Here is a 23,719-nt window from a genome sequence, read left to right on the forward strand (position 1 = left end):
TGGTTTCTATTTCATTGATTTCTGCTCTGATCTTTATGATTTCTCTTCTCCTGCTGGGTTTAGGGTTTCTTTCTTGTTCTTTCTCCAGCTCCTTTAGGTGTAAGGTTAGGTTGTGTACCTGAGACCTTTCTTGTTTCTTGAGAAAGGCTTGTACCGCTATATATTTTCCTCTTAGGACTAAAGCCCCACCTCTTAATACCTTCACCTTTGGCGTCAGGATTTCAATATATGAATTTGGGGGAGAAACAAACATTCATACCACAAATACTGGTATTTCTTTACTTTTAACAATATAAAAATACACAAAATAGATGCCACTAGTTTGGAAGAAAATTCTGTAGACAAGGTAGAGCACGCTTTTAGGATATCCAGCATGATCAGTGTTGTTGATGGCACAAAAGACAAAATGGGGTAAAAAGCATGGACATTATTCACTGAATAGTGATTCAGAAGTTGGACTGTAGGTGTGCCTGTGTGTGTGTCTCAGTTGCTTAAGCGTTTGCCTGGGGCTCAGGTCATGATCTCAGGGTCTTGGATTGAGCCCCACATCAGAGTCTCTGCTCAGTGGGGAGTTTGCTTCTCCCTCTCCTTCTGCCCCCCCCCCCTGCTCATTCTCTCTCTCTCTTAAATAAATAAAATATTTAAAAAAAAGTTGGATTCCGAATGTGAAGAATTTTTCTCCATACTTTTTATTGAAGTATAATTTGGATACAATAAATTGCACAAATCTTAACTGTACAGTTGAGTGATTTTTTTTTATATAAATGTACTTTTATTTGACCACTACTTAGATCAAGATAGAAAACATTTCTTTCTCTCCAGAAAGTTTTCCTGTGCCCCTTTCCAGTCAGTGCTTTTCCCTACCCTAGAAGTTTCTGACTTCTATTATCATAGATTACTTTTGCCAATTTTTGAACTTTTCATGAAGTATATATATAAAAAATATGGACTCCGTGTACTAAACATGTTTGATTCATCTGTTTTGTGGTGTGTATCAGCAATTTTTAAAAATGAAATGAGTTGCATCCATTTTCTAAATATAATATAATATAGGGGCACCTGGCTGGCTCAGTGGGTTAAGCCACTGCCTTCGGCTCAGGTCATGATCTCAGGGTCCTGGGATCGAGTCCCGCATTGGGCGCTCTGCTCAGCTGGGAGCCTGCTTCCCTCTCTCTCTCTGCCTGCCTCTCCATGTACTTGTGATCTCTGTCAAATGAATAAATAAAATCTTTAAAAAAAAAAAAATAATAATATAATATAAATATAATACGTGTGTTTTCATTCTTCTGTTCATAGGCATCTATGAATTTTTTCATTTCAATATTTAGCCCTAACAAATAAAGCCGTTATGAATACTCCTGTAGTCTTTTATTTATACATTCATTTTGGTGGACATGTGGGACATGTCCCACATTTCTCCCAGGTAAATACATCACTACTGAGCCATAAGGTAGGTGGGTGTCTAAATTTATTAGAAACTCCCAAACAGTTTTATAAAGCGACTATACCTTTTTACATTTCAGCAATAAATGGGAGTTCTAATTGCTCCATATCCTTGCCAACATTTGATATTGACAGTCTTAATAATTTTAGTGATTCTGTGATTCTCAGTGTGGTTTTAATTTGCAGTTCATTGATGAATACCTAGAATGGTGAACATCTTTTCAAGTACTTTTAGGCCATTCCAACATGTGAAGTATCAGTTCAAGTCTTTGGCCAATTCAGGAGAAAATTATTTTATCTTTTTATCATTGAATTGTAGTAGATCTATATTCTAGCTTCTGGTTCTTTGTCTGGTTTATGTATTGGTGTATTTTCTGCATGGCTTGCTTTTTTGCTTTTTTTAAAAATTATTTTCATTAACATAGAATGTATTATTTGCTCCAAGGGTACACATCTGTGGATCATCAGGCATACACATTTCACAGCACTCACCATAGCACATACCCTCCCCAGTGTCCATAACCTAACCACCCTATCCCTACCCCCTCAACCCCCATGCTTTTTTGCTTTCTTAATAATGTTTTTGTTATGTAGAAGCTTACGTTTTAGTGAAGAATGGTTTATCAATTAGTTTTCCTTTATCATTAGTTCCTTTTTTGTTGTGAACAAGGCATCTTTGACTATCCCAATATCATAAATATGTTCTCCTCTGTTTTCTTCATAAAGGCTTAAAGTTTTACCTTTCACTTAGGGTCTTTGATCCATCTTTAATTAAATTTTATGTATGGTGTGAGGTAGGGATCCTGGTTAATTTTTCCTATATAGGGATATCTATTTGCTCCACACCTTTTGGTGGATCTTTCTTTTCTCATTGAATTGGTGTTTTTGTTGGAATTGAGTTATAATCAAATGAGTCTTTTTGTGGACCTTCTCTTCTGTTTCATCTCTTTGTATATACCATTATGCCAGGACTACACTGTCTAACTTTATGGTAAATGGAGATATTTTGGAGTTCATTTTTTAATTAATATATTTCACTTAATTTTTATATATGCATAAGAATGATACTTGATTTTAAATATGGTTAAATAAATCTAAAAGAACTCTTTGAGTAATAATGAAATAAAAATTCTAGGTGATATCTTATTATTGTTATTGTTAACACCAGGTGTTACTTAAAATAATTTTAAGATGGTATCTTAGATTTGATCAAATATAGTAAGTTTATTAGCATACCTAATATTTATCTTTCCTGAATAGTAGATTCCTATTTTCATTAATTATGGGGACATACAGAATCTTTATATTTTCAAATATTGCCTCCTTCCATTTCTCTCTTTCTACTTAAACATCTACTAGATATAGTATGGACCTTCTTGTTCTATCCCTTTTTTTCTTAAAATTTCTATTATCCTTTTTCTTTCTGCTATAGTTTTGCTTCTTTCTACTTCTTTAGTGCAATCTGCCAGCTGTCTCCTCAGTTTTTTCTAGTATGATTTTTCAGTCCACCTACTGACTTTTTAATAATGACCATAATTTTTTTTTAGAAGTTGAACATTATTTTTTTCATAAATGCCCAGATTTCCTTATTAATAGTATCTTATATTTTTTCATGTTTAGATTTCTTTTATTTTTCTAATAATTTTATTTCTCTAATAATTTCTCTAATAATTTATTTCTCTAATAATTTCTCTAAATAATTTCCATAGCCTTTATCCAGTTACTATATTTTCTTAATTTTTGAGCAGTTCTACATTTGCTGCCTGAAGTTTCTGCTGACTCTTGCTCATACTAATTTTTTCCCCATAGGTTAGTAGCTTGGGATAGTCAGAATGCTGTAAACCCTGAGTTGAGTTTTGTGTCTTTCCAGAGAGTATTGCCAGGAGTGTTGGGGGCATGAATGCCAGGAATCATTTTTTATGATGAATCTTGTTAGATCATGCATGTGAAGGAAATTTGAACTAAAAATTCAAGTGAGGAAAGGCCTATGATTATGGAATTGAGGTCTTTTCTCTTGTTCCTCATATCTGTTAAGTCTAGCTCTCCTAGATAATAAAGACTGGAAATCTCCATAGCTAGAGTATCAGTGCCTGCTTACTAGTCTGATTTTTAGTTTCCCCTTTCTTTCCTCATGGGGCTGTGTGTAGAAGAAAATCAGACTGGAGAAATAGCTTGTTTTGTTAAATATAAATTGAGAATATGAGCAGATTGAAAAAAAATATATATATATATGCCTTTGGTAACAAAGCCAGAAAATAGACTTTTTTATTTTTTAATTTCTTTAATTAATTTTTTAATTTCTTTAAAGTTTTTTTTTTTAATTTATTTGAGAGAATGAGAAAGAGAATGCACATGGGGGGAGGGGCAGAGAGAGAGAGAGAATCTCAAGCAGACTCCCCACTGAGCGCGGAGCTGGATCTCATGACCCTGAAGTTCATGACCTGAGCCAAAATCAAGAGTTGGATGCTTAACCATCTGAGCCACTCAGGTGCCCTAAAAATAGACATTTTTAAATGGGCATGTAAATGTATGATTGGACTTGTTGATATGATGGCTTGCACATATAATTTCTCAAAGAATATGTTTCTATGTCAAAAGTGATGGCTATAGCTAGTAGTTATTTTGGAATTAAATCTTTTTTATAAAAAGGAGTATTTTTTTTGTTTTTTTTCAAACTTATTCAGTGCTTAATAAATCTCTTTTCAGTTCTCAAAATAATTACTCTATATGTTTATGTATTTATTTTTATTAATGACAGAATAGGTAACAAAATGAGAGTAGCTGTGATTTTTTTTAGCCCTCTTTGTCCTACTTGATGCATGCCAAAGCCTCCATCTCTTCACCTTTCTTCCTTATTCCTCTGCAGGAAGCTACTCCAAAAATAGCTTCAGTAATAGATGTTCTACACATGGTCAGATTGCTGAATCATTTAGTTCTTTTGTGAAGTTTAAGAATATGGAAAATCGTGTCTGAGCAGAGTAGGACAAGAATGTTTCTCAAATGGCAAGTGACTGTTCTTTTGTAAAATAAAGAATTATGATCCTCTCAATAATCTGTAGTCATTTAAGTCTAATTTTAAGGGATTATATTTTTAATATAAATATAAAATTGTTTTGAATCTTCAAAAATGTTTTGATTGTAATCTTAGAATTGTTTTGTTAAATATAAATTGAGAATATGAGCAGATTAATAAAATACAAAGTATAAATATTCCCTTATATGTAAATATTTTATTTTATCTTCTTTTTTCTCATCTTAAGTATGTTAACATTGTTGTTTCTTTGCAACAGCTTCTCTGTCCGTGAAATAGTTCATGAATTTATGATATAAAAGATTAGGATTGCCCAGCACAGCAACATGAGCTTTGCAAATATTGCAAATATTGGACTATGGTATTAAACCATAAGATGTCATCCTAGGATTTCTCCTAGACTCCCTCCAATGGTGGATCCTCTTCCTGGATCTTACGAATCTCCATCTTTGGTTTCCTCTCTCATATTAGAGGAGTCATCTTCCAGTGGCTTTCAATGAGTCTTTTTTTTTTCCCAAAGAGTCTTTTCTCTCTTATCTGTGAGTAAATAACTCACAGATAATTGATATGATAAATGTTTTCTTTTTGTCTGTTGTAATGCTAGAAATTCATTAAAGTGTATGTCTCAAAATCACTAGCAAGATTATAGTTGTAATTTTCTTATAGAAATGGAATTTGGAACAACAAAAATGATCATGAGTATTTTGCTTTTTAAAGTTCTGGAAGGGCTATCTACTTAACTGGTTATAGGGATATATGTAGTTAAATTCTGAGTTTTAGTTTTTCAGTTTGTTGTAAGTAGTTGACAAGAGGCTCTGTCTCATGACCCTGAGATCATGACCTGAGCCAAAAATCAAGAGTTGGACACTTAACTGACTGAGCCACCCAGGTGTCCCTGTTGTAAATAGTTTTTATAGCTCTATCAAATAGTGACAGCTAATGATTTTGAAAATTTGATAAAGACTTCTGGTAAAATTTTATTTCATGAATGAAGATAAATACAAAACATTATAATTTAATCAAATAAACTTTAAAAAAACTGTTTCTCACAAATTATAGCCTGATGAAGTTTCTACTCCAATAGCAAAAACCTGTCTTGAAAGGAGTGTAGGGTGTCTGAAGGTGGTAGGCTGGACCTCAGAGAGGCAAATGTGTTTTTTTTAAGGTGCCTTGATTTAAAGGAGATCCTGGTTGCTGCTTCTCACCTTCTCCCAGTCAGATGTCAACAAACAATGCTTGTGCCCACAAATATCACAGGTGGATTTCAGGAAGAATTTTGGGGAAAAAACCTGAGAGTACAGAGATGGCTTTCAGTTTGCTTATGACCCATACGTTTAGAGCCCAGATAAGAAGCCAGCCACTATTTCTTTGGAAAGTAGGGCCCTGGAATAAGGTGAGACCTACCACGGTCCATCACTCCTCCACCCCACTTCCCTGCCATTTCTGGCAGTATCAGACAGAGGAAGCTGTAGGGATGATTCAAGAAGTTGGCCAACATATAGAGCTTATCACCCACTGTGGGGAATTTGGCTGCCTTCCTGTTTTCTGCAGACTTTTTCCTTGGCCATGGTTAAAAAACTCTAAAAACCTCTTACTCAGATCTAATGGAATAGGCTTTTCAAGGGTGGCCTGAGGATGGTAGTGCCAACTGAAGGGTACACACAGCCCGTGTTCTGATCACTGGCCGTTGTATTTGTTTGACACTGTTTAGGGTCTGCAGGGTTAAGAAAGTGTTGGAAAATGGTGCACAGGGAAGCTCCATGGGAGAATGTCTTAAGCCAGATTCATTTCTCCTATGCCCTCTTAAAAACCAGTGAGATATGACTGTGCAAGCTTTCAAAAATCAGTAAGTGAGGCATTTTTGGAAGCACAAGGCTTGGCTGTCATTTTAATGCAATTGTCTTAATTCTCACTAAGCTCTTGGAAATGGTAGTTTTAAAAGGGAGGAAGGAAAAGAGGGAGGAAGAAATATAATGACTTATAAAAACAGTGAAACAAGTTTTGATTTGGGTTTAAATATTGGGCACAATAATATGTAAAATATACGTACTTACATTAGCATTGTTCCAACTCCTATAACTAGGAATTATGGTGATATTGCCCTTAAAAATGAAAAACATTTCTTGTACATCTGAAAATAATGTAACACTGTATGTTAATTTTGCTTCAAGAAAGAATCAGTCCTGAGCAATAACAGCAACAACAATAAAAAAGCAAGCAAGCAAGCAGTGTTTCCTGAATATTTAAACTCCATATTAACAGCAATTATTTTAGCTGGGCCATCATCCAGCAAATTAAAATGAGTTTTGAAAAAAAATTTTAAATGAAAAGTGAGAGAGAAAAAAACATTTTATATGAGACGTGCGCTAGTACGTAGAATTTTAACAGAGATCCGGATAACAAATCTTGTCCTGTCTCAGCCTCTAGGGCAGTATGTAATCATGGGTCACCTTTCCACCCCACTCCCATCCTGCCTGGCAGCAGCCTCCGCTGTTTACTTCTCATGTGCATAATGAGGGTTTGACTAGGTAATCAGTAAGCTTCTTAAAGTTCTGTTACCCTGGTATGTGTCAGACTTTTAAGAAATCTGTGTCTTTTTTTTTTCGCTTAATGAAGTTAGTGGCTTGTATTTATCTTGTGTTTTTCTTTAAAAAGATCAACTGAGCCAAAACATCTCAATATTTGCTAAGGATAAAACTACATTTAAACAGCCGTGGTTTACTCTGGGATGCTGTACCTGAACAGGACAGGGGTGATTTCCAATTGTAAGAACGTCTGATGTTTGCTTAGATTAGAAATTGCCCTTCAGTGATGCTCCTTTTTGTTTTTTGACAAAACTGCTTTTTGTTTTATGGGGGAATTGTTAGCATATTGGTTCATTTATAACGGGATGGTGAGTTTCCAAGGGTTTGAGAATAGTGAGGGAAATTGCTTTGAAATTCTCAGCCCTGTTGTGAAAGCTAATTGCATACATTTAAAATTTAAAACACTCGAACAGCATCCTTTTAAAAGTGATTTTTTAACAAATGTTTGATCATACTATATTTGTGCTACAGTTGAAATGCTGAAGTAGCATTTTGGCTTCTTTCCCAAAAGCACGCTTAAAGAGGCTAGCAGCAGCATCTCTCCCTGTTCTCCTCAGTGCTTTTTACCTTGCGAGTGCTGCAGCTCGCTCTGCGGAAGAACTGCCACCCTCCCATTTAATCTGCAGTGGGGAAGAATGGAGCTCAATGTCTGGTAGCAAACAGTGCTCTAGCAAGGTTGGAGGAAACAGAAGGAAATATGTATTGCAACAGCTGAACAAGAAGACATGTATGATAGTTTTTTTCTTTCCGCTGATAAATTTTTGCTTTCTGTTTCCTTCTAGAGAGATGTGGATAATTTGCCCTGCCTCCAACGTCTGTTTCTCAGCTTCAACAATATCTCGACGTAAGTGGAAACTCCCAGTTTGTCATTTATTAATAACCTGGCTGTTTGGGTTCTGGTGCTTTAAAGGAGGATTTGTGAGTACCTTGGAAAATCTTATTGTCCTGTAAGCTTTTCAATTTGAAAATGATGGGGCCATAGGACAAAGTTCTTCGTGGAAAAACAAAGCTCTGGTGCAGATGAAGACTCAAAGGCTAAAATGATGAAATTAGTATAGCATGTGCTTTTTATTTAATTATACTTTAGGGTTGCTCTTTTGCAAAATGAGTCTGTGGAAATGTCAACATATATTTTGCTGTCCTTTGCTTGACACTTACTGCACCAGTCAGTTGAATTAGAATTTCTTCCATAAATTATCATCTACAATCTGTGTAGCTCCTAAGCAATTTTGATACAGCAGACTATGTTTGTCACTGAGCCTCTTGCTAATTGGGCCGTAATTTCTAACTTGCTATCCCTACTTGGAACTATTGCTGCTAAGAAACAGTGTATCAGAGTCTATAAATGCATACATTTTGTTTTCCAAAGATCTGAAACGTATCGTCCTTTACAATGTGATGCTGTCTCATTCAGTGTCAATGTGGAGGATTTCAGAACTAGAGCACAGAGACAGGCAGTCAGGCTTTTTGAAGCAAAAGGACCTCTACTCCTTCCCTCACTCTTTCCTTCTCCTCTTTTCCCCCAGCCACTCAGTTTGAGCTATGCTTTGTAACTGCCCTCTGTTCTTTAGTTTCACTTCAAGGCTGTACTTTGCACCAGCTTTTGTAAGAAGGTAAAAACTTAAGTATAAAGAGTTCAGAACACGTATCTTCCTGAGCTCAAGGTCTGTGCTTCTGAAAATTAAGTACCAGTTTGGGGGTACCTGGCTGGCTCAGTCAGTAGAGCATGTGTCTCTCAATCTCAGGTTCATGAGTTCAGGTCTCCCACACTGGGCATAGAGTTTACTTAAAATAAATAAATAAATCTTAAAAAAAAAAACAGTTTTGTTTTTGTGCATTGCATTTTTTTGTTCACATATTTTTCCTCCCCTATCAGATCTAAGTGCTAACTCCATATCTCTGTGCTATCTCTAAAAGCTAGAGACTAAATCCAGAAAGTGAACTTTGCATATAGCATTATTTCAAAGAAAATACCCTCACTCTGTTTTTCTTTTCTCTTCTGTGGAAAAAAATATTGAAGTTTTCCAAAAGACTTTTCATATTCTTTTATGGTGAGTGCTGTTCCAGTGGTCTTTCCATCTTGTTGGGAGGTAGGATCTATTTTCAATGACAGTGATAGGGACATTTAATTTTTTTTTTTTTTTAGGGAAGTTCTACCTAAAGACCATTAGCGAGTATTTTGAGAAGATAGTTTCTCATCCTCACAATATTTGCTGTTTAAGGTGCTGGAAACCCTTAGATTCCCCCAGCTTATGGTAGAATGCATTACATTTGCTTCTTGCCTTGATTGTGGGGTGTATTTAAAGAGACATTCAGGTTTGGGTATATCAGGGCTATGATGTTCCCACATCCCCAGGATACTTGAACTTATGAACTCTACCTCTGTGTGGAGTTGGTTTGAATTGCTTATATATAGGAAATTTTCTTCCCAACCTGGGAAGGACTTTTACACACCCAGAAAAGTAAAGATATGATTAATGGGATTAATATTGCTAACTTACTTTTTAAAAAAATATTTTTAGTTTTATTTCAGCCATGGTAGGTTTTCTTTGAGCTGTGAAAAGCCATGCTACTTGGTAATAAAACTATAGGTTCAATATACTACTTTGTAAGTTGGACCTCTGATTTTCATATACCCCAAATCAATGATCTTTTGTGCCTTAAAGGGAAAAATTACCAGAGATAAGTTGTATCTGTCACATATATAATATATCCTTTTATGGGGCACCTGGGTGGCTCAGTGGGTTAAGCCTCTGCCTTCGGCCCAGGTCATGATCCCAGGGTCCTGGGATCGAGCCCCATGTCAGGCTCTCTCCTTGGTGGGGAGCCTGCTTCTCTCTCTCTCTCTGCCTGCCTCTCTGCCTACTTGTGACCTCTCTGTCTCTCTCTGTCAAATAAACAAATAAAATCTTAAAAAAATAGGGACACCTGGGTGGCTCAGTTGGTTAAGCAGCTGCCTTCGGCTCAGGTCATGATCCCAGGGTCCTGGGATCAAGTCCCACATCAGGCTCCTTACTCGGCGGGGAGCCTGCTTCTCCCTCTGCCTCTGCCTGCCATTCTGTCTGCCTGTGCTTGCTCTCTCCCTCTCTCTCTCTGATAAATAAATAAAATCTTTAAAAATATATATATATATCCTTCTATCATTGTCACACGGTCCTTAAGGAATATTTGCTTTGTAGGGGCAATTAAAACTAATCAGTGCTACGTGCTTCACTGTCCTCCTCCCTCTCTTATAACTTTCTTTAAAAAGCATGATTTCCCAAGAAACTGAGCTAGTGGTGAGTCAACAATTTTAGTAGTTTCATTTTCTTACTGATTGCTTTCTCTGTGTTTCTACATAGGCTTAGCCCTTTACCTTACTCTAGTAATTCTAGTTCATCTGCTTTTGAGGCTCAGTACATTTTCTGTCATGTTTGTGGTCCGAGAGATGGTATATAGATTAGATTTGATCTGCTGGGGGAAAAATGTCGGAGAGTACAAGCCTCGAAGACATTTCTGTTGGCTTTACTCAAGACACAAACACGCTGGGCATCAGATGATTTGAAGTGGTAACTACAGTATCTTTTCTGGACTCCCATGTCCTGCTATAGTCCTGGTGGAACAGAGCTGTCTGGTTTTACAGTTTGGTGGCGCAGGAGTGAGAGAGGTCAAGAAGAGTAGAAGCAGCAGCATAAAGCTGAAAATACCTTTTAGGACTTCCTCTGGGGAACTCACAGATAATATTCAGCCAACAAAAACATCCAATTAATTGTATATCCATTTCGGGGAGACAATTATGTATTGACTGTTATATAGTAGGGCTTCCTAGATTTTGACCAAATGGTTGGAATCTTAGAGGGCCATTTGCATAAACTACTAGGTACCTGGTCAAAATTCAGAAAGTTCCAAAATGCAATGGCACCCTACTGAATACAAAGAATTCCAATATGGGTTAAAAAAGGTACCTAGATTTAATGTCATGTGTACAGAACCCCTGTTGTATTCTCCTGCAGCTATTAGAACAGTGCATTTGCCACCAGTAGGCATGCAAGATGAAGACAATGAATGACATGTATCTATGTCTGTGTGTCTGAATAGAACCAGTGCTTCTGAAGTTAGAATAGCCCTCAGAGTCAAGGAAGGCAGAGACACAGATAGACCATTATTATGCAGTGAGTTAAACTTAGTTGTGGTGATCTGTGGGCATATCAGAAAATATAAATCAGCCTGAGGAAGGGAAGCAAAGGAAGCCTTCCCAGAAGGAAATCATACCTAGACCTAGCACTAAGAGAAGAGTAGACCTGAGTAGAGCAAAGTGTCCTTGGACATTCCTGGTGGCAGACACAGGCTGGGCAGAGTTGAGGCAGAAGGCTCAAGGTGGGCTCACTCGGTCTGCCCTCTCTGAAACTGCAGTGAGGTCCTCTCCTTCCCTCCCTCCCCGCCTGGGCCCTCATCCAGACCACAGAACACTGGAGGGATCTGCCGAAGTATATTTTATGATGATCACCCGGGGATCTGTTATATCTAATTCATTCTTCAGACATGGTCATTCCATTATTCAGCTCTTCTTCTGAGGTACTCTTTGTCTGGTTGATTTGTTTTTCTTTGTTCTCATGATCTTAATTTCCAAGTAGTCTGCTTGTATCTTTTTTTTAATGGCTTATTCTTAGTTTACGGATGATAGGAAGTTTTCTTTGACTTCTAGAATTTACATTTTCCCCTCAGAGTTAATCCTGTATTTGTTCTCCAAACAAAACCAAACAAACAAAAATGCTCTTTCTTTTTTTTTTTTTTCTTTGTTTCTTTGGTTTTTGGATGGCAGTTCATATTTACAAATGAGAGTCTAGATGGATTTGTTTTATCAGCAATGGTTAAAAAAATCCACCATAAATGCAAATTGAGTCTAGGATCTCTGGAGAGGACATGGGTAGGGAAGGCTATCAACCCAGTTGGACTTTCCTTTATGATCTGCACAAGAAACTTGCCTTCTGGAAATAGAGGCTTCTCTTTCATTTTGGCCATCAGAATTGACCCAGAACACGGCCTTTCCTCTCTCATCATGTTCAACCTTAGGACAGTTCACAAGGCAGCTACTCTGAGAATGAGATGCTGGGAAACTGTTACCAAAGCCTTCACTAATTACCGGACAACTGACCCACATCTGCTGCCACCACTTGCTGCCTCTGATGTAGGGAATATTCTGAGGTTCTGCTGGCAACCCTTACAATGTAAATGACCCTGTTCATTTCAGGATTTTAGCAATTTGGGGTTTTACTGATTCCATCTGCTTTATATCTTCCAGAAATTCCTTAGTGTTCTGGTCTGCTGATGGAACTCTTCCTGGTTTTCTAGTACTGCTATGGATATTTTCATACTTTTATGTTCATTCATTTCAAAGAGATTTTTGAGAGGGTGGAGAGAGGTAAGTGCATGTGCTCAGGCAGCTTCTCATAACTGTCTTTTCTTTGAGTGATTTTCCCCAAATAGACTACACATAAAAATATCTTTAGAAGCTTTAAAAATACATAGTCACTGGATCACTACTGGGTGATCTGCTCTGGCAGATTTGGAGTGGAGCCAGGGATTTGTAATTTTTTAAGGCTGCTCAGAGTATTCTGATGTGCAACTCAGTGCTGGATTTGGGAACCAGTGAGACATGGCACCCCAAAATGAGAATGTGTGTGAACATAGGCATCACGCAAAATTTCCCTTCATGAGGAAAAGCTTTATGGACAAAAATATTTGTCAGGGATAAAGTCAATATTCGTGATCCTCGGGAGATAGTTCATGAGCTTCAGTCCAAAACTGTAGTGTTTCTTCAGCTTCCTCTCTTCCACTAAGACTGTTGCAGGGCCGTGCTCTTCATTACAAGATTAAGTTGAAATCAGTTCTTTTCTCCAGTCTCCCTCTCCTTTCATTTTCCAATGTAGAAAGTTTTTACAAGCTTTTGAAACAAACAAACGAAAAACAAAAAGGAAGAAAGGTTGATAATTCTAATATCTTGATTGCCAAAAAGGGAATGGTTGCTTTTGCTTCTAGGAGGGGAATTCAGTCTCAGTGGGAAAGGAGTCAGATACTTAGTGAGGATCAAATAGGATCAGGACTCTTGGTCTTGTGTATCCTTTTTTAAGACTGTGATAAAATGCATACACATGTCCCATCTTAATCATGGTTAAGTATACAGTTCGGTGTATACACTCATATTATTGTGTAGCCAATCGCCAGAACTTCATCTTGTAAAACTGAAACTCTGTACCCATTTAAACAACACTTCTTTCTCCCCTCCCCCAGCGCTGGCAACCCCCATTCTGTTTTCTGTTTCTGCGAATGAGATTGCCCTAGATACCTAATATAAGTGAAATCGTACCGTATTTGACTGTTTTTGTCTGGCTCATTTCACTTGCATGATGTCCTCAAGTTCATTCTTGCTGTAGCATTTGTCAAAATGTCCTTCCTTTTTATTATTCTTTTTTTTTAAAAGATTTTATTTATTTATTTGACAGAGAGAAATCACAAGTAGATGGAGAGTCAGGCAGAGAGAGAGAGGGAAGCAGGCTCTCTGCTGAGCAGAGAGCCCGATGCGGGACTCGATCCCAGGACTCTGAGATCATGACCTGAGCCGAAGGCAGCGGCTTAACCCACTGAGCCACCCAGGCGCCCCCCTTTTTATTATTCTTGAGGTAGTTTCTAACATAACAGAAGAGGGAACTTGAAGAATGAGCCATGCCTGCCTCTCCATCCTCACTGCCTTCCCGTAGTGCTCTAGACTCCTGTTCCACTGAGCGTCCTTAAATGCATTCTGCCCCTCTCCCACATGTATCTATTTGTATCAACCGTGGCTTCTGGCAATAACACTTTTCTACCTGCTTGTTGCCTGAATAATTCCTAATCTTCTTTAGATTGGAGATTAAATGATACCAAGGGTTCTCAAACTGTAATATGCCCAAGAATTATCTGGACAGCCTGCTAAAATGTCCATCTGGGCCCATCTTCCATGGATTCTAATTCAGTAGTTTTAGGTGGGCTTAGGAATTTTGCATTTTAGCAAATGATGTAGCGGACTTAAAAATACCATTGGTCTGTGTTTTTCAGTCTTTGGGTCAAAATCCATTACAGGGATCCTAAAATCCATCTTGTGGTTAAGGCTGGGAAAATAAAAATGGGATAGAAAATATCAGTTTGTCTCACATTTTCAGGACAAGAAAATGTTCCAGTTTTAATGACTATGGGTATGTCTATGCATGAGTTTGTGTTGTACATTATTTTACTATAGATACATGGGGACTGGATTACAGTGTAAATGTATTTCTCAGTATGGATTGAGTTTACAAAGTTTGAGCAATACTATGGGGTCTTGCTACACTATTTCCTTAGTTTTCTGTACTTCTACAATTATTATAGTTCCATAGTTTATTAAACTTTCTTTTTTATTTACTTATTTTAAAAAATTTATTTACTTTAGAAAGAGAGAAAGAGGGCACGAATGGGAGGGGCAGAGGGAGAAGGAGAGAAACTCTCAGGAGTCCGACCTGGGGCTCCGTATCATGACCCAGAGATCACGACCTGAGCTATAACCAAGAGTCTGATACTCAACCAGCTGCGCCACCCAGGTGCCCCTGAACTTCCTTTGAAATTGTTCTCTCTGCTAGACTGTAAACTTGACAAAGGCAGGCACATATTTAAAGTGCTCACTGCAATCTCTCCAGCATCTACTATGTAAATATTATTATTACTATTATTATTATTATTATTATTATTATTTAAAGATTTTATTTATTTATTTGACAGAGATCACAAGTAGGCAGTGAGGCAAGCGGGCGGGGGGGAGGGAAGCAGACTCCCTGCTGAGCAGAGAGCCTGATGCGGGGCTCGATCCCAGAACCCTGGGATCATGACCCGAACCGAAGGCAGAGGCTTAACCCACTGAGCCACCCAGGGGCCACAGTAATATTATTTTATCAAAAAAAGTTCCAGAAGAATTAGTTTAATCTCTCAAGTAGAAATATTTTTCTCTGTGGTTTCAGAACTTTTTTTTTTTTTTTTAAAGATTTTATTTATTTATTTATTTGACAGAGAGAGGAAATCACAGTAGGCAGAGAGGCAGGCAGAAAGACAGGGGGAAGCAGGTCCCCTGCTGAGCGGAGAGCCCAATGTGGAGCTCCATCCCAGGACCCTGAGATCATGACCTGAGCCGAAGGCAGAGGCTTAACCCACTGAGCCAGCCAGAAGCCCCTTATAACTTGTTTTGGTGGGTCCTCTTTCATGCCATTACCAAGTCATTTGGATTATGATTAATGCTTGGACAGGTGAGGTTTAAAAGCTTATGTGATCAAAGTTCTCTTCACGGTTGTTTCTGGCTTCTAGGTCAATCTGTTGATTTGTCAATAAAGATCTTGCCCAGAATTTCTAGATTAGAGGAAAATCTGTAGAACCTTGTTGGTAGATGGATTTTATCAGGGTAGCATCATGAGTCAATGACACCCATCATTGGCCTGAGGGTATGGGCAAGAAGGAGTTGCAGTATCTGTAGGGTATTTGAAAACAATAATAAAACTGAACAATAAAAACTGAATAATAAAAAACTGCTTGTGTGAGCCTCTTGTACCTCCTCCTTTCTCTTATTAAGACGATGCTATTTGGACTCTGCTTTCTCTTTATGATGTCACTGAAAATTTTAAGCTAGGATTCCATTTTCTTTTGGGGGGCGAGAATACTGTTGCAAGTTCTCTAATGATCTCTTTTAGTAATTGTATGACTAAAGGTCACCAGACTACAAGCTTTTGGGTGTGAATTCTCCTTCATTATGATTCTCTAGAACAAGGGTATCCTCCAGGCGATTTTCAAAATTTGTGAAAAATGGTTCGTAATTTTACCTTTATTGGGAAATCATTCTCTTTGCATTTTTTTCCAAGCTCTATTTCAACTTGGCTAGGCACAGCGTATGAATTATATATCCAGGAAGAAACCAAGTGAGAGAAACTCAGACTAGCCTGCAGTTGTCTCTTTTAGTGCCAGTTGATATTTTAAGGAGGAAATTATTTCACTGACCTTCAGAATATATTGGGAGTTGTTAGGAACTCAGGTTGTTACATAAAGTGTTCCTATAGCTGAGGTTTGACTCTCCTTGTGCCTTCCAGGATTAGAGGTGTTGCTTATGTCATTTTGGCTTGAAGGAAATTAATTTTTCTTTGTTCTAGTATCCAGCAAACTGTTAAAATGGCTTTACATTTTTTTCCCCTTTCTGGCTCAAATTAGCAGATAACCAACGATAGGCCAATCTTCTTACTGACTGAATAAAATAGAAATCAACGGAATACCATGGAAACCAATTATTGACAGACCTTTTCTGACAGCCTACTAGGAAAAGTTTTAAATTTAAGAAATGACTGCATACGTGCAAAGGAGATTTCTTATTTCATTCCTCTTCGGGGTGTTTGCCTGATGGCTGACATGTGATTCACCTTCACACAAACATTTAATTGCATTTTTCTAAATGTGAAGGTATCATCTAAAGAGGACCTACAAAAAAGTTCTAAAAATAGAGGCTCCTTTCCTTTCCTTTCCCTTCCCCCTTCCCTTTCTCTTTCTGCTTTTCTTCCCTCCCCTCCTCTACCCTCCCTTCTCCTCCCTTCCCTTCCCTCCTCCTCCCTTCTCTTCCTTTTTCTTTTCTTTTCCTTTCATTGCTGTTTTACTTCTCTGCAGTGAGCAAAATCCCTAGGGTGTGCCAAGGCATAGTCCCCTAGCGTCTGATCCTCAAGCCTTGCTGCAGCTTTTCAGTCCTTTCAGGGAAAAAAAGGGTGAACAAAAGTCCACAATTAATGACAGACTGGTTCCATCACTTCAGAAAAACAGACTTGTTGTAAGATAAATTCGTTTTATAATGTTTTGAGTTGACATAATTATTGGATCTAAATTTATTTAGAGCATGGAACTTTTACTAAAATTTTATATAATCTCTCATGTATACCTTATTTCCATATTGCCTTATTATAGGTGACTTTTTCATTTAGATATCAGAAGTAGAAATTATTTTAAAATACCATAGAATATAAAAATGTTTAAAATGGATCTACTGCATTTTCTTCATTGTTTTTAGGACATTTAGTTTGTTAGATGACCATGTTGTTTGTAATACTGTGCATTCTAATACAAAGTCCGTTTGAATTTTTTCTACGCTAAGCAAAGGATTATAGTTAGTTGATTTTCTCTAATTTTAAATTTTTTTGCTATAGTCAAAATGACTTTTTCTTTATGTCGGTTCTAAGTATTGATTGATCTCATGGTAGACGGATTAGTGCCTTACAGGTGGAAGATTAACATCATGATACCATGTAGTCTTGTCACTGGCAGTATTATTGAACATATTGGAGATTTTTTTTCACTTAGTGGAACTAACATTACTGCCATTCACACATTGACATTGTGAGATTATCCCATCAGTGTTCTATAGGTAAGGGAGGATTAGAAACCAATCTTTTTTATATAGGCCTTATATACCTTTATAGTATTTTGTACGGTTATAAATTCTATCATTTTTTTTGCTAAAAGCAGTATTTTTAAGTAAACAGAGAATATTTGCTTTGTATCTTCTTTGTTGCCGTTCTTCTTTTTTCCTGTAACTTTTTTACTTGTTTAAGTAAATGCCTGGACTTTCTCTACACCCAATCTCTATCTTGTTTAAGTAAATGCCTGGACTAATCTATACATTAGTATAGGGCTTGAACTATGGGGCTTGAGCTCATGGGGCTTGAACTCACAATCCGAGGATCAAGAGTCACACACTCTTCCAGCTAAGCCCGCTGGGTTCCCCTGCTTTATATCTGGTCACCTGCTACATTGCATGTAGATTTTACTGCCAAGGGAAAATTACTTAAGTGACATAAATAGAGATTAAAGGCTTCATTCAGGGGGCGCCTGGGTGGCTCAGTTGGTTGGACGACTGCCTTCGGCTCAGGTCATGATCCTGGAGTCCCAGGATCGAGTCCCACATCAGGCTCCCAGCTCCATGGGAAGTCTGCTTCTCCCTCTGACCTTCTCCTCACTCATGTTCTCTCTCACTGTCTCTCTTTCAAATAAATAAATAAAATCTTTTAAAAAAAAAAAAAAAGGCTTCATTCAGGTGTGTTGTCAAGAGCACCTGAACACCAGGTGACTCTCCAACTGAAGCAGGATCCGAGACTGGGTACGATTGGAAAGGTGACTATGGGATCTTGCCGTTTTACCACAGGCAGCAGTTCTCCACTTCACTCTCTGCTAGTGCTTGGGAGTTGTCCTTTTTCTCATGCCTCTTGCTTGAGGACTCCGTTAACAGGATGTGTTTTCTGAGGACTCGTTTTGCAAGCCTTGTGTTTTATCGAACAGCCAGAGCTTATAGGACGGGGTGGTGGATAGTAAAAAAGAAAGAAAAGGGGGCAAGGTACAAGGCAGTAGAGAAACCCTTTATATGTTTGTGGTAATTATTTCTTTTGAATTATCTTTGAAGGAGGCAAAGGTGGAAAAAAATCAAGTGACTAGCAGTTCCTTTTTATTAGTAGTAGAGCCTTATGTTATTATTTTATTTGTATCAGCATCCATAATCACTTACAGCATTAATTATGAGGTGCAAAAATACATTCTGTCATGGATTTTATTTATAACATTATGAAAAAACTTCACTGGGAGGTTTCCACATACTAACTGTCATCAGATAGTTTGATTTTTGTTAGTGTGGAGGTAATTTTTGTGTATTTGTGTGAGAGTTATTCTCAGGAAGACTTCTTGAACTCCCATTAAACTAAGGCCCTTTGAGCAGACTGTTTGCACACCTCATCTCAGCCTGGGCTCACACATACACAGTTGGGAGGCTGCTAGCTATTTGGGGAAGTGAATTAATATTTTTAAAAGGATTGATGTATCAAAGGCCTTTTGGATTTTGTTGTTGTTGTTAATATGATAGTTCTGGAAGTTGCAGGAAAATTTTTGGTGCATATTACTAAAGGTCATTTTGAGTCTTATTTATTTTTTATTTATTTTTATTTTTTTATTTGACAGAGAGAGATAGTGAGAGAGGGAACACAAGCAGAGGGAGTGGGAAAGGGAGAAGCAGACTTCCTATAGAGCAGGGAGCCCGATGTGGGACTTGATCCCAGGACACTGGGATCATGACCCGAGCCGAAGGCAAATGGTTAACAACTGAGCCACCGAGGCACTCCAGTCATTTTGAGTGTTAAAGTTACTTATGATTAAGTATTATTTTGGGTGGTTATTTCTAAGTTCAGAAATAAACAAGTATGACAAATGAGACCAATATGGGGAAATACACAGTATATTCAGAAAAAACTTAAGTAGATTAAATCCAAAATGCATTTATAAATAAATTTAAGGTATGTAAGTCACTTCCTCTAGTGCTATTCCTTGTACTTGTCTTACTGAAATACTTCCAAAAGGGGTTTGAAGTAGTTTCCTAATAAAAATCCCAAATTTAGTGAACATCAACATTTAAAACAAAAGTAAATGAACAGATATGGAAAGGACTGAACACATTGATCAGTTCACTTTAGGGGGGAAAAAAAGGTACAAAATTAATTATGTCAGAACCCCAAATGCCTACTTCTACCTGGAGGAACTTCTGTTAAACCTTTATTATCCAATCCACATCCAAACAAGGAGAATTGTTTCCTTTTTCTGATACTTCTATGACATTACTTGAATACTGGAATAACTTTTTATATGTGTCCTCTTAGGCCACATTTCACTTATTTTTGTACTGGTCATATTTCCGACATTGTAGGCATATAATCATTATCGTTTTATTTAATGACCAAATAGAACCCAAATCTGAAGCTGATGTTTTCCAATATTCATAGATAATTCTTAACACCCCCATTCAGTATGAGGACTCAGTTCACAACTGCTTCATCATGGCTGTCCCCTGGGATGTAGATGGCTAAAAAGTAAATAAGAGAAGAAAGCCAATTTGAGATTATTTTTTACAAGAATAGGATGATTAGTAACATCTGTCACAAGATATTCCAGCCCAAAGCCTGTCTTAGGTGATTTAAGATTCCAGTGAGATACTTTTTAAAAATTTGAGTTGATTCAAAGCTGCTTCTTCAGAAAAACTGAGACTTTGTTTGAGGAAGTTCCCAAATCATCTGGTACAAAAATAAGATAGCGTTCTATTTGAGCAGAAATATCCACCTGATTTTCATATAAATATGAAATATATAGAAATACATATACTAAATATAGATAGAAATATATATGTGAAATATATATATGGAATCTATAGAAATATACATGAAATATATTGATATGTGCAAGTGAAATACAGAAATATGTTATTACTAATCTTGGGGCTTGTATAGGAGCTGCTTTCACAGCCATACCTCTTCTCTAGAGAGAGAAGGAGAGAGAGAAAGAAAGAGAAAGCTCCTTCGTCAATTACCCTTGGAATGTAAACAAATGACTCCAAATTTTATTATTTTTTGAAATGTGAATGCATAGCTCTGGGAGATAGATTTCTTTATCATTCCAGAGTTATTTATCTACATAATCATCCTTGAACCCAGGTGCCAACATTTTTTTCTCAGAAAATCCTGGCCTTACAGAAACATGAGCATCTTCACATTGTTTCTCCTTCTAGAGTAGTCCTATACCCACAGCATAGCCTTTGTGGGGCCTTAGCTGTATAACCTGAGTGTTCTGTGAGGTCATTTCACTGTGTCTGGTTGAAACCCCAGTGTGTCCCAACTCCACACGGCCTTATAGGTACTCTTTTCATCTTACAGCCCCTCAAGAGTTATATTTTGCTGGACTTCCTGGAGCCTCACCCTGTGGTGTTGCATCCTAATATTCAGCCAAATACTTAAAAGACCCCTATGCATATTTCTAGAGTTTCTCTTCTACATAGCTCCTGCTTCTCCCTGAAAATTCTAGCAGCCTCAACAGACCCAAACTCTGACCTCTGTTTCATCCATCCGGTGAAACCTCTGTTCTCTTTTTGACTCCACTTCCCTGTGCTATGATCTGGAAAGTGCCTCCAGGCAGAAAGCCAAGATAAATGTGGCTTTCTTGTTTTTCTCTTCTCCAAGGATCATAGCCCTTCCTGTCTGATGTTCAGTGTGTGCTTCATGTATTTTGTCCAGTTTCATAGTTGTTTATATTGGGAGAGTGAGTCTCATACCGTCATTGCCAAATTGCAAATTCTTTCTATCAGTTTTTCAAATTATCATGCTATGCATCATCTTTGCAGTCTGTCTGGTACCTAAAGGATATGAATTCCCTTTAAATTAACAATACTATGTCTCTGTAGCTGGGAACCAATTACGTAATCTAATCCTGAGTTGACAGGTGTACAATTTCTTGGAAAGGACTTCTTTCCTGATATTTAAAATGAACAGTTTAGAAATGGGCAAAAAATAGATTTCTTTAACTTCTTTAAACTGCACTCTAGTGTCATGTTATTTGATCAGAAAACTTCATGCTCTCTCTTTATTACTTTATCTTCCTGTAGAAATAGTTTCAAAAACTATGGTTTAGCTGACTCTAATCTTTACTGAAAAGACTGAGGAAGGAACTAATTAAACCAGAAAACTGGCTGGTGAAAGACAGAGTTAAGCATAGATTTTATCATGGGTCAGAGTGAAAAGGAAATACTACAGATGTATGATTAAATTATTAGGATAGTTTCTCATGTGTACACACAATAATTATGTCTACATTTAGTCATTCTTGATTCCATGTCAGAGATTGCAAGATCAGTGTCATTTTCAAAAGAAAAATATTTTCCCTATTTGTGATGGAAACATACAGGTGATTTAAAAGCTGCATTAAATTAAGAATAGATTTATAAGGAATGTGTATTTCTAGGGAAGCTGCTGACTTTCATTGTTTGAAGAGGTGATTGGTAATCATACTCTTTCTCTTTTGCTCTAAGTTTTGAATCAATTGAAAGAGGTATGAGTCAGACAAATGGAGTACAAGTTAGTGGAATGTGGTTTAGATATACATCTACGATAAGGCTTCCTAATACACCTGTCCTGAGTTGGTGGTTTGACTCACTCTGCCACTGGCAGAGGAATTGGAAAATTGAGAGCAACCCTTCTAGTAGTGGTGGAGCTGAAGAGAACACCCCCATCCTGGAGACTGGGTGGCCTGAAAGAGAATCCAGAATTATTATGAAATGCACTCCTTGGGGTCTACCTTTTAGAAAATGTGTGTGTGTGTGTGTGTGTGTGTGTGTGAGAGAGAGAGAGAGAGAGAGAGAGAGAATTTATTATCAAATGGGTTGAATTCGTTGCTTTCTCCATTTTAGTTTTTAGTATTAAAGATGACTTTTATGAAGGGCTGAAATGTAACTTGGTTAGGAAGGAAAATTATTGCTTGATCTTGAAAGTCTGGATTTCTAATCAAGCTTTGGTTAAATATGGAAGCTATTTAACCCTTTAAGAAATCTTATTTACAGCCAAATAAGGGAGAAGGGAGTTGGGAGTTGGGATTCCCTCTAAATAAGGAGAATACTTCTGAACTCTTGCCTTGAAGGGAAGTCAGTCAGTTAGGTTGGTTTGTCCTGGGCACATAAAAAAGTATCACAGTGACTTATAGTTCAAAACTGTCAAATGATCTCTGAGAGTTTTTTCTGGTAAAACTTCCTTCTTATAGTTTAAAAAGAAATTGACAGTGTCCCTTGCAGACTTCATGTTAAGGACCATGGTTTTCAGGTTAGGTATCTCCTAGAAAGCCCTGAGCAAATATATAAGTAAAATTAATGATATTTTTTGCTAGTTCCTTTGATCTTGTCTTTGAGACTTGCTTTTTTCACCTTTTAATTCTCCAAAATGACTCACTTGAGGGATTATGAGAATGATGCCAGTTTTTCATAACTTCATGGGTTCAGGACCTAGGACTATCTTAGAGATATCCAGACGATGGTAGCTAAAAACTGGTTCTCCTTTGTAATTTCATTAAAATGTCTTCTTCATTTCTTTTATCTAAGAATTTAAAATTGTTTCACAGTTGGTTGTTGAACATTGATTATACAGTTCTATATGTAAAACACTAAATAAGGCATTGTGCGGAGTGACAGAAGGCACATTTATGGCTTCTGTTTTTATGAGTGTATATATAATCTAGTGACAGAACACATGAAGAACTGAATGATAGAAATGTAAAACAAATGAACCTTGAATCTTGTAGACAAGCCAGCAGGTCCAGAATCACAGTCTTTCCACTTTGCAGTTTTGGTATAAAGAGCAGTCCTTCCTGATAACTCTGGCAGAAAGTTTCTGAAGGGCTTTTATGTTCATAATTGTGACCCTGGACTAGCAGCATAAGCATTGCTGGGGAGCTTATTAGAAATCCAGACTCTCCATCCCTGCCCTAGGCCTACCGGATCAGAATTATCATTTTGAAAAGATTCAGATAAGCACTATAGCCTGGGAAGCATTATTGCAGAGGTTTCTGATAGTGCTTATTTAGGTCAGGTGCCCAGTCAGAAGTCATCACTCTGGCCAGGGACATATAGTGCACACTGAATGCTCAAGCCTGGAACATATGGTCCCTATCCCCTAGGACAATGTTGGGGGGGGAGGATCAGTATGTGGATTGGATTTACTATGGAACAGAGGTGTTCTTTTGTTAGGGGAAGGGAAGCCGAGCAGGAAAATAATAGGTAGCCAGTAAACTTATTTCCTGTTTTATG

The 23,719-nt window shown here is 37.4% G+C and overlaps 1 protein-coding gene across 3 annotated transcripts in view; it reads left to right on the plus strand.

Moving 5' to 3' along the window:
• Window positions 1–23,719, plus strand: part of LRRC49 (leucine rich repeat containing 49) — a 163,790-nt gene that overhangs the window by 44,844 nt on the left and 95,227 nt on the right. For 2 of the 3 annotated variants that reach the window (XM_059371947.1, XM_059371948.1), the window contains one exon: window positions 7,842–7,903. In XM_059371947.1, the coding sequence (XP_059227930.1) occupies window positions 7,842–7,903 (62 nt within the window). Of the gene's footprint in view, window positions 1–7,611; window positions 7,735–7,841; window positions 7,904–23,719 lie in introns of those variants that run through there. The other variant, XM_059371949.1, reaches the window with a different exon arrangement.

This window comes from Mustela nigripes, chromosome 13 (assembly GCF_022355385.1).
Source record: "Mustela nigripes isolate SB6536 chromosome 13, MUSNIG.SB6536, whole genome shotgun sequence".
NCBI classification, from domain to species: Eukaryota; Metazoa; Chordata; class Mammalia; order Carnivora; family Mustelidae; genus Mustela; species Mustela nigripes.